This window comes from Taeniopygia guttata, chromosome 1A (genome assembly GCF_048771995.1).
Source record: "Taeniopygia guttata chromosome 1A, bTaeGut7.mat, whole genome shotgun sequence".
Classification (NCBI taxonomy): domain Eukaryota; kingdom Metazoa; phylum Chordata; class Aves; order Passeriformes; family Estrildidae; genus Taeniopygia; species Taeniopygia guttata.
The window spans coordinates 45528076-45540002 of record NC_133025.1 but is presented as its reverse complement, the minus strand read 5'-3'; the positions used below and the strand labels follow the sequence as shown (position 1 = coordinate 45540002).

At 38.0% G+C, this 11927-nt stretch overlaps 1 protein-coding gene across 9 annotated transcripts in view; it reads left to right on the top strand.

The window, feature by feature from the left end:
* The first annotated feature begins 476 nt into the window (after window positions 1-476).
* Window positions 477-11927, top strand: part of ANKS1B (ankyrin repeat and sterile alpha motif domain containing 1B) — a 404826-nt gene continuing 393375 nt past the window's right edge. For 2 of the 9 annotated variants that reach the window (XM_072923243.1, XM_030262174.4), the window contains exon 1: window positions 512-809. In XM_072923243.1, coding sequence (XP_072779344.1) covers window positions 676-809 — 134 coding nt within the window. In that variant the 5' untranslated portion in view covers window positions 512-675. Of the gene's footprint in view, window positions 810-11927 lie in introns of all 9 variants that reach the window. The other 7 variants (XM_072923254.1, XM_030262167.4, XM_030262159.4 and 4 more) reach the window with 6 other exon arrangements.

Sequence of the window (11927 nt, the reverse complement as noted above, 5' to 3'; positions counted from 1 at the left end):
GGAGCCGCCGCGGGGGGCGCGGCCGGCGCACCTGGCGGGGCGCGGGGCGGGCGGCGCTGCCGGCACCGCAGTGGAGCGCGGGGCGGGCCGCGGGGCGCGGGGCAGGCGGAGCAGCGGGGCGGGCGCGGAGGGGGCGCCGTGCCCGGGCAGCCACTGGGAGCGCGCCAGCCGCGTCTCCTCAGCAACGGGCCTGGCACGGCAGGGCTGCGCCTCTTCCCTCCCTCCTTCCCTCCGCCCGCTCCTCCCCGCTTCCGTCCGTCCGTCCGTCCGTCCATCCATCCATCCATCCATCCATCCATCTGTGAGGGTCGTTATCCCCGCCGGCCCGACCGGCCACGGGGGTCGAGGCTGCCCACTCCCCCCGCCCCAGCCTCTCGGCCGGGGCTGTGTGTGCATGGGAGTGGGGGGAGGTTCTTTATTGGCCTCGTCCTCCCTCTCTCCCTCCCTCCCCCCTTCTTCCACACTCCACCCAGAAATGATCCAGTGAAACTAGGAGGAGGTGATTCTCCTCCTCCCTCCTGCCGCTGCTCCTGCTGGTCTGGAAGGGACTGCAGGAATCTCTGCCGTGCTCTGCTCTGAGGCAGGGTCTGGGGAGGGGAGACCGTTCTCTGGAGGGAGGGGGCCGCAGTGACCCGGGGTGCAGCTCTCCCGTGGGGGGCTGCTTGGTTCCCGACCATGGGGAAGGACCAGGAACTGCTGGAAGCCGCGCGCACTGGGAATGTGGCTCTGGTGGAGAAACTCCTCTCTGGGAGGAAAGGAGGGATCCTGGGCAGTGGATCTGGAGCTATTCCCTTATCCAGCTTATTGAGGTAGGGACATCGTTCCCCATCAAATGCTGGGGATATTAACCTGTTCTTCCCTATCATCCTTATCATCGCCCCTCTCATCTTCATTTCAATTCCTGCATCCTTCATAGTAACAATAAATCGTTCACTCTCTCGCCAAGTACAAGCATGCCAGGGTTTAAAGTCACAGGCAGTCATTTTATTAATATAGTGGTACTGAATTTCCTTCTTCAATGCGTCTGCAGGGTCCTTGTTCATTCTGTTACTAGCTGTGGTGCAGAACTTATGTTTTGACTGCTGGGTTAATACATACAATGTATTAATTTTCCTTCCGTTGATATTTCCATCTTCAAATTGCTACTTTAATCACAGATGGAAGTGTTTATCACAGACAAGGCATTGCATCGTGAAATTCTGTGTTAAAAGACATAGCTTCACCCCATACCCTCACCCACTGCTTCTACCCTTGCTTGCAGAAAAAATTAGGCATGCCATCGTAATAAGCCTACAAAACAAAGAAAAGGAATTTTTTTTTTTTTTGGTGGGAGATCTTTGAGGCAGAGGAGGTGTAAAACTTAGGGAGTAGATTAGGTAAGAGCAACATTACTTTCAAGGTACCTGAATTTAGTGGAGTGAAACTGGGTTACTGGCCATGTTGGGTGATAGGGCTTAACTTCAGTCATTAGTTGTATCTCCTGCAATCCACAGCATAGCTTTGATCGTAAGTTTCATCATGCTCTTAAGTCAGAGCATTGTCAGAGTCATTTATGGCATTTGACTGTACTCAGAGCAGAGAAGGTCTGCAGCACACAGTCCAGTGCTAGAGTTCAACACTAAACTAGGCATAACAAAAGAAGACAAAATTAACTAAAACACTGTTGACCTAGAACTTGAATAAATTGGGGGTTGGTTTGGTTTTTTTATTCCTTAAAGAAAGAAAAGGCCTAGCACCATGGAAATGGATTAAATTAAAATGTATTTGTTATTCTATTGCCAGTGCCTTCTTATCAAGGTATTTATATTATTTCCTTGTTCCCTATTAGGGAAATTTTAATGGTAACTCTCCAATTTATACTTCAAATCATACTGTTTAAACTCTATTTTAAAATCTTGCTTTTTTAAAACTAGGTTTAGTGCTGTAAACAACAACAGTTCGGGTATTCATAGTTTAGCAAAGTTCTGTGGTGCCCCAGTTCAATTTGCTATTGCACCACTGTTGAATTACTAGCCCATTGACCAAAACCAAAACACACCATGTGATTGCTTGTTTGTACTGTACTCGAATAGGCTGCTTAGGAAGAAATGTGCCAGCTAGTCAGTTAAATTTGAAATATGATACCTACTTTTCTAAGTACAGAAGTAAGTTCACTTCAGTACAATGACTGGCCATTTATAATCTAGTTCTAACACATGGTTTGTGCAATGGCTTTCTCCAGGGCTAGTGCCTGTGCTGTATTCTTGCACTGTTTATTTCATGTTGTATATTGTGAGTTCTGTATATCCAGAGGGACTGTATTTCCTTGTGCTTGCCGTCCTTTATTGAACAGCACTGTTGTATGTTGTGTACACAGAACACGTGTGTTTTTGTATATACAGATGGGTCATCACAGTTCTTGTTTGTTACTCAGGATAGAAGAGTTTTAGGTTGTAAAGTCAACTGGCTTTTTTCTTTTTCCTGGAAGTGCACTTAGCTTGAAGAGAAGTAAAGCAGAGTAAAACATAGACTGTTTAATTTATGGCATTTCTTACTAATGTTAACAAGAATGTCTATGTCTTTCTGTAAACACAGCTTCAGAAATTAAGAATGAACTTTCAGCTGTATGCTGCATCCAGCTGTATGATGAAATATTTCTAATTTAGAAAGAATTCAGTGAGCATCATTAATGATGCTTAAATGTTTCACAATCTAACACAGTATAGAACATAGGACTTTTTAGAAGGTTCAGCAGGAAAGCTCGAAGCAGAAACTAGCATGCATTATAGTAAATGTTTTTCAAGAAAGAATTATATGTGACAGGTATTTTGACATACCTTTTTTTTTTTTTTTTTTTTTTGGAAATGTTCCATGGTCTGTTGCCATTAATTATGGATTAAGTCCAGAATGACATGCAAGATTAAGGTTGGTTCTATCTTGGAATAGAAAACATGGAAACAATATGAGAGTCCTATGAACATCCTGATCCTGTTTGGGAAATCAACACTTATGGAAAATAATGAAGTTGATGAAGTTGTAGAAGAGCAATACTTGTACAGGATAAAAGTTTGAATTTGAAGCGGAACCAAAGATTTTGTTTAAATAGAAAACCTGAAGAAGTTTACTAGTATGAAGAAGTTTACTAGTAGAGCTATATAGGTAACTTTGCATACAGTTTATTACAATAAGAACTTTGTAAAGTTTTAATAAAAGCAACAGAGAATAATATAGGGACATAATTTTCTTAATTTTATTTATTTTTAGGAGTTGTTTTGACAGTAACTCCTGCTGTTTTGTTGATCATAATTATTGCTCAGTTTCTAAAATGGTGCCCAAGGACTGTACATGTTCCACTGTAGTGAGAAAGGTCTTTCTTTCTCCTTTTGGTAGTGCTGTTTCTACTGTTAGGTTGGAAAAGTCCAACTCTTTCAGTATGCATATAGACTAATACTGTGCCTGATGCATTGGTCTAGGTAGCAGGACTACATTGTCCCTTTGGATTTCTTCAAAGTGCTGAAGACAACAAAATTTATGTGACTGAATGCTCTATGGATAGGCTATGGACTAATTTCTATGGAAATTTGCTTCACAGTAATTATGTGCCCTGTGAATGAACTTTAATATTCATAAATTGAAAAATACACCTTGATTGTTATCTGAACCAATGAACAAACTATCTGAGCTCTGATGTCCTATTTACATTTTTATAACAGCTTTTTTTTTCCTTACTGATTAATGTATTTTTTGGTACTTGGGGGGAAAATAGGGCAAACTTTTGTATGGGTATTCTATAGTTGGACCTACTTGTTGATGCTAATTGCAGACTAAATTCTATAAATTTTAAAGGCCTGACTTGTAACTCCTAAGTCATTAAATTATAACAACAGTTCAAGAAAACAGCTCTGTTCTGCAAAGCTATTTAAGCACACATATAAATGTATGAATGAATTCCTGTGAGAATTTCAACACATGCTTAAGAGTATGTGCAAAGTGCACAAAAATGATGTGTGCTTAATTAAGACCTCATATGCACCCAGACATCTGTAATACTTACTACATAATACCTCATGGCCAGATTAGTTTGTCTAAAACAATGACAACAAATCAGTGATGTTTGACTGTGTGGACTCTATAACTCATTTCAACTTAGGAGGAGCTTTGGAAGGCTGCTGTGGGTCAGTTTGTGTCCCCTGCCTCAATATCCATAGTTTGCTCTTTATTATAAAGATTGTGGCTCAATCTAGTGAAGGTGAATTTCTCAGGTGCAAAGATCAGCATTGCAACATACTAGAGCAAGTAACCTAAGTAAACACCTGATGTAATTTAGTTGCTTAAACTTGGGTACTTACTGGTACTTTAGGTGCCCAGGTGTTTTTGGAATGGAATGATGGACTTTAAAAAGAGCCAGGATCTCTGGAGATACATATAAATTCCCAATGTGATACACTAGGACATCTGAAGCTGTGTTACATGTTTGGCCTATGGTCTCTAACCCAAAACATTAGTGCAGGGCTGGAGTCTCTTCTTTTACTATGTTGGGACACCTTATAAAACATTCAAAGTTTAGAAGACTTAAGTCTAAATTTATTTTTTCTGTTTCTTTGTGGATTCCACTGCCTGGAATTGTCATACATGAATATATTAAATATATTTCATATTAAAAAAAGTTTTTGAAGTTTAGAATTAGGAAATTTTTTTCCAGATTGCAAATAGAATTTTCACATATTTTTATGTGATTTCACTGGATCTTATATTATTCCAGTGTAAGCACAAAAACTTGACAGTAAAATCCCACAGTCTCTCTAACAGAATGTATAATTTAATTTCTGTATTCAAAATTTTTAAATGCATGTTAAAGGATTTAACACATAGAAAAAGTAAAGTGTTTCTAATAAACCTGGTGTTTTTAATTTACTTAATTTAATTATCTGTGTATACATAACATGTTTTAATTGACCAACCAGTTTTTCATTGTTGGATAGAGACAGCCTATGTTTCTTTCAAAGAGTTTTCAGGAAAAATAACTTTTGAGGTTTTAATGTATCTCAGAGACCTTACTACATTTTGCCACATGTAGCCATGCATATGCCCATTTATTTTAAGTTTCTAGCAGGAATGGATAGTTTTTGATTATATGTTAATTTTTAGTCTTTTTAAACTGTACAAGTTAAAAGAGCTTTGGATTTTTAACAGAACTGTGGGATTGAATATTAATTAATGTGAACTGGCACAGACTAGTAGGGAAGGTTGCATTGGCCCTTTTTTGCTCTTTGTTGGCTGCTGCCATTACACAGCATGAGAGGGTGGAGCAGCCTGCCTGGAGCTGGTCTTTTCTCCTGCCACACTTGGCATTGTGGCAGGGAATGGTTTCGTTCTTTGCTCAGCCTTACTTAGCGCAGCTACACCATGTGTAGGCCTGGCCCAAGTTATTTCTCCTCCAAAGTGTAAGAAACACGGCAAGCAGATTGCCAGTCTGGGAGTCGCAATCTGTTTCCTCATCTGTTTCTCAGAGCAGTGTCTTGCTTGCAGCAAAGCCACAGTTTAGCCTGATGGCCTCAGTGTGTGCTGAAAGCCACACAGATCCTCTTCTGTCCTTGTGCAGAGCCCTGTGATTCATTCAGCTTCCTTGGCGAAAACACATCACACTTGGTAGGCCTTGTAGACTGGGAAGTATTTAAAATGTTGAAATACTTTATGAAGCTTTAGTTAATAGTTTTTAAGTTTTTTCATGTTATAGTTTGAATAACAAATTGATCAACTTAACAAGAATAAGGGATCTATTTCTGTTTATCATTACAACTAGCATTGTTTAAAGTAAGGGGACCTTTCTTAGGTTCTTTTATAAAGAGATAGTATTATATGAGGCTTGCAGTACCAGAGTTCTGGGCTCACATAATTCCAAGGCATTTATTTCAGACAACCAGCACAGATAATAAAATGGAAAGTATTTATTACATAGTTCAATGCAGCATCCAGTTAGTCTGTATTTATTTCTAATTTTAGTTATACTACTTTTAATTAATGAAGGGGTTTGTACTGATGTCCTAAGCAGAGACCAGCATTCCCAAATTTCCCAATTACATTCTTTATCATGTTAGAGAAGTTAATCTAATTCTTTTGAGGCCATATTTAATCTTTCTTCTTTTTGCCTTTCAGTATGGAATGCAAACTAACAATCAGGACAACAGTTTGTTTATGCTTTTTGGTATTAGTGATAGTTGATTGCTGCATTGACTCTGCTTTCCCTTGAAAATGTGTGAGCTTCTTTTAGCCTTCATTTTGTTATCTTCTACCCTTCTTGGACTTATTTTTATTTTTGCTTTTGTTAAATGCTTTCAATCCAAGTTCAGGCAACATTTTATCTATTGAATTCCTTAGATTTCTTCTCTAGTTTGAAATATTTACAATATGTAAAGGTAGAAATATAACAATATCCAGGGCATCCGATAGATGGTTAAGGGCAAGGCAATTCACAAAGTCTGTGTAGTAAATCTTCCCTAGGAGTTCAGTATGATTCCAGATTTAAACTCTGTATTTAAAATCTATGGATAAACTTCTCACATCTCCTTACTGCAGAAATAGTCTTCCGAGTATTGTTCAAATCTATGTTCTATTAATTTTTTATAATGTTGGACCAAATGCAAAATATGACCAGCAAGAACTGTAGATCTAGTGTAAAATCTACCAAGGTAATTTTTTCTGCCTATAGATAGGATCAAGATATGGACTGATGGAGTTTGTGATGGAACCAGGCAGACTAGTAAGAGAAATTTGATAAACGTGTTAAAAGTAGAAGGTAAGGAACAACATTCAGAAGACTGAAGTGTCTGTAACTTAAAACAATACCTTTAGAATTCTTGTAGAATTCTCAGCCACTAGATGGCTAGCATCTAATTCCCCAGAGGACCCTATAAAGTCATTGTGATCACTACTGTGTTCCCCTTCTATCTAATATTTATCATTTTAGAGGTTTGGTAATTCAGTAGAATTAATGATGCTTTGTAAATTTTTGACATTGACAGGACATCACTGTTTTTAAGTAGTAATGTTATAGCAGACACTTAAAGGGGAAATAAATGAAAGGGAATGAAGAATGATGTAATCTGAAAGATCTGCTATCTTGTGAAGGTTGGAAATGTTATGAAAAGCAAATGCTGATGCTTTTAGGGCAGGTGTTTTTACACCTGCAGCAGGGATCCAGGACATAGCCATGTTTCCAAACCTCTACAGGTTTGGAAACCTCTACTTCTATTTAATTTGCCAGAAGTTTTGTTAGTATTCCTGGATGAGCTGCTAAGGAGTGCTTTTTTTTTTTTTTTTTTTCCTGAGTTAGAGAATCCTATAAACTGCTTTAATTTATGCTACTGGTATATAACCTGTAAGGGACAGTGTAATGTAGAGTGCAGTTACAGTGCCTTTCTTCAGCAAGCTTAGTCTGCTCACCTGGGGAGGTGGCTGATACAAGAGTTCCGCAGCTGGAATTCCTTTCTGCCATGGAATTTCTCTGCTGGCCACCTCCAGTTAGAATACACATACTAATCATATACTAATACTTCAAGATAAATTATATTGACAGTTTTTAATGTTAAATGTGTAAAGCATAATAAGTAGTGTTAATTTCTGCCTACTCATATGACATTTTCATTTACATGGACCCTTTTGGGAAGTCGGGAATACATTTTTTTTAACCTTCTAGCCTTTACTGGAAGACCTTTTTTATTTTTTAATTACTTCTTCCTGGTGACAGTATTTTCAGTATGATCACTTTTCATTAAGAAGTGATACAACAACTATTCTGCACCTCAACACCTATTAATTTGTAATAATGTGCAGGTATCTACTGTAAGAAAGGTTCTGTGAGATTTAATTCCACAAGGTTTTATTTTTATTATAACCATTTTACACTGTTTCCTATGTATTGCACATGCATTATCTAAAGCAAGAAAAAATGTTCAAAGTGACATCTTGAGTGCAATTTAGTTCCTCTTTAAAACAGTCAGTGGCAGCTATGTTTCTGTAGGTGTTGATGTCAGTGCTAGGTGTCTAGGTTCCTATTACAGGCAATGGAGATCTAGTCAGTTAGAGAGTGACTGAGCTCACCCCAAAGTGGATATTGAATGATTTTATTTCTAGATGAAACGTGTCCCTAATTTTTTTTTTTTTGGTAGATAAACGTTGAAGAACAAGAAAACAATTGTAATTGAAAGTATATGTAGAATATATTTTAAATGACCGCTTGTATAGGTAGGTTGAAGCTAAATTTGGGTAGAATTTCTTCCTTCTGCTGGTTTGGATTAATTCAGAAGCAGTAGACAGTAGGTACTGATTGATAATCAGTAGATTAGCTGGCCAAGAGGCAGAATTCTGGATGGTTGAAGTTAGAGAGACATGAAAACTGCTTAAAATGCATGATGTTCTATCACATGAGGTTTATTGAAAATGCTCCAAGTATACAGGAAACAAATTAGAAAACATGAGCTGGAGTTGAAACTTAGGAAAACAAGAAAGGCAAAAGTAAACGTCTTGACATCAAAAGAAAATATGGACTCAGTGCTTGGTGGGGCAGAAGACCTAGTGACAAAGCTCATGGAAAAGGCAATAACTTGTTGCCTTTTCTGCTTTGGTTGGTTGGCTGTACAGTTTGACTTGCCAGCTTTAAAGACAGTCCCTCAAATAGAGGAAGATCAGGGGATCATTTACATTTGGGGAACCTATATTACTCTGAGGCCACTATTAATTTTTGGAGGATTGTGTCAAACACGGGAAGTTTCTGATGACTGAAAAAGAAAAATGTCATGCCCATGTTCAGGAAGAGCAAAAGGAAGGTTCTGGAGTCACCTGGCTCATTAGTCTATCCTAAGTCCTAGAGAAAATTCCAAATCACATATCCTCATGCATATAATTTCAGCTCTCATAAAGGATAACACAACTGATAACAGCCAGCATGGAGTTGCTAAGCTTAAATCATGCCTGACCAACCTTAATTGCTTTCTACAAAGTGAAAACTGTGTCTGTGGACAGAAAAAACGTGGTGTTTTACCTCAGAGCAATCTCAGTTAAAATGATGAGCTATGGACTGAATAAGAGGACGATAAAATGGGTTGAAATTTGGCTGCACGGTGAGAGGGTGTGATAAATATACAAAATCCAGCTGCTAGTATCTCCTAGAGGGTTTCCTTAGGATTCAAGGGCCAGTATTGATTGCAATGTCTCATGTATAGCAGGTTTGTTGATGACACCAAACTGCAGAAAAAAACATTCATATGAAGAATTGCTGTAAAGAGGGACCTGGACAAGCTGGAGAAATGGGCTTATTGGAACCTCATTAAGTTCAGGCAAAAATATTGTGTAGTCCTTCAACTGGGAGTGAATAGCTTCTTACATCACCACAGGTTCTTGTGCTGGAGTTGGACAGTTTTTTGTGTTGTACTTCTTTTTCTGACATGTTAGTCATTACAAAACCACAAATATCACACTTAGTCTTTGAGTTTGCACATTAGTTATTTTCTCCTAGAAGAATGGCGTGATTAGTATGTGGATTTTCTCCTAATCCTTCATAGCCTGGACAAGTGCTGAAATAGGTTAAGTTATTAAATATTCATACTGCCATAGTATGAGAAGTGTCCAGGAAGTAGATTTTTAGAGAAAGTAAGAAAAGAGTTTTATAAATCAGAATTGGGACTATCTTTTAGACTAGGTATTTTCTGCATATTGCATCTTGCTCAAATTTTGCTTGTGTCAAGCACTGCATATTGCTTGAATTTTAAACCTTCATGATAAAAATTTCCAGTGTAGTTTTTACTGGTATTCTGAGAATCATCTCTTGAGTTCAATGTCTTCTGTGTTTACTTACTGACTTGTTAGGGTCATTGTTTTCTATTTTTAGATGTCATTCCATATGACTAGTGAATCTCTAGGTTAGTTTTTGCGAACTAACATCCCCAGCATATTCATATTAGCAGTTTGACCCCAGAATCTCAAGTCATTGGTAAGAATTCTTAAAAGCATAATTTGCTTATTTTTAGTTTTCAGCTTTCTCAAGCAATTATTTATGCACTTTCATGTCCTTCTTGTCATCTGGATAGTTAATTTGTCAAAATAGGCTCATAAGTGATTTGCAATCACCCTGCTTCCTGTTTTGTGCACATTTATTGCAGAGCAGTATCTTGCATAACCAAGTGGTAGATCTGCCAGGGATATTCTCACATAATGTGCACAAATAATGCTTTAGAGAACCAAATAAATAATTTGTGGAAATAAAGCATATGATATGTAGTATACATACATGTTACAAATCTGTTTGCCTGTCACAAATCTATCCCCTGTATTCCTACTTTCATATAGACTATGTAAGTTTTGATTTCAGAGGCAGAGGAGTGTTGTCATAAGCAGAAAATGAAGGCCCTAAAGGTATGGAATAAGCATATGTTTCTGAGGAAGTGAGGAGATGAGGTTAGAAGACAGGTGGAGACCTGAATCAAGGTATTTGGAGTGGTTTGGCAAGCAGGCTGTATGTTAAACTCCGAAAATAAATGATTGGCGCAGGAAATGGGTAGAAGAATTGAGATTAGGAATAAGAACTGAGACTGACCATGGCAGTTAGCAGCACTGAGGACAGTGAAAGAAGTTTAGGAGATGAGCTGTGAGGAACAGGGCAGAATAAAGAAAAATTCATTCAGTGGAATTGAAAGAAAATGTATATGCACTGAAATATAGTTTTCATTCAAAGCCTGACATTTTCATATTTCCTTGCTATATTTGTGAAATGCATTTGCAAACTGTCTCCTTTTCTTTTAGTGATAAAATGAATTCCTTTAATAGTGGTTAATAAAAGGCCACCAGTCATGACATTAGTTTAAGTGGGAGAAGTGGTTGTGATAAATCATCTAGTAAAGTTTTGCCAAGATGACACTACAGGATGAAATTTCAGGAGGTTCAGTTTGCCTTTTTTATGAATGATAAAATTAAGGTTGCCAGTGAAGTTTTATGTATCCCACTGATTGTAGGCATTACATGTTTATATTTTAATGACACAATCTGTAGTCTTTTCCTCACTTGCGGCCCAGGATAGACAGTGCTCATTAAATAAGCAGTTATTCAGCATTTTTAACTTACTACTCAGTGTTCAGCCCTGAGCCTCATTTTCTGCACAAAATTCAAACTCTTCTCTAGAAAAAGAATGATTAATTTTTCTCCTGGGCTTTTTTTTTTTTTTTTTTTTTTTGGGGTGATGTTTGTCATGATATGATATCTGACTGCTTCACAGCATTAATGAGGTTACTGTCCCTGTACTTCAGTGACTGGGTAGGGTTTTAATATTTGCACTTAAAAATGCTGACTGAAGCACTCTTAGATTATAGCAAGAAGTATGTGTTGAATTGGTGTTTCCGTCTGGTGACTTCAAAGAGCTCCTTTTCCACAGGATTAATATAGTTACTATAAAATTATAGGAGTGGCTCTTCATGGTCAGAATGAATGTCTGTCTAGTAAAGTACTCTTCTCCAGTTTTGACTGGGAGTCAAGAGCCTGTTCTTAGAAGAATATAGTGGCAAAGCAATCACGTAGTATGTAATAGTTTCTCCAGTGTACTCTCACAGCTTTTAGCAATTTACAGCAGCTTTCTACAACAGATGTATTGTCTTTGTATTAAATAGCTCCAATGCATTTTTTCTTCTGTGCATTTGTTCAAGTGGTCTTTGAAGCAATGGAAATTTTTAGCATTCATGACATCTCACAGCAAGGGTTTCACATCTTAATGAAGTATTGTGTGAAGAAGATTCTCTGTAAATTAAGTAGCATTTTAGACGTTCAAATGTATAAAAATCTGTTCCGATATTCAGATGTTTGTTTCTGGAGAACAGACATGGATAGAATTCAGTTCCATGGTGCAGCATTAAACTGCTGTTCCTGTTCTTACCTTGTTTAATTGATTTAATAAATACCAGTGC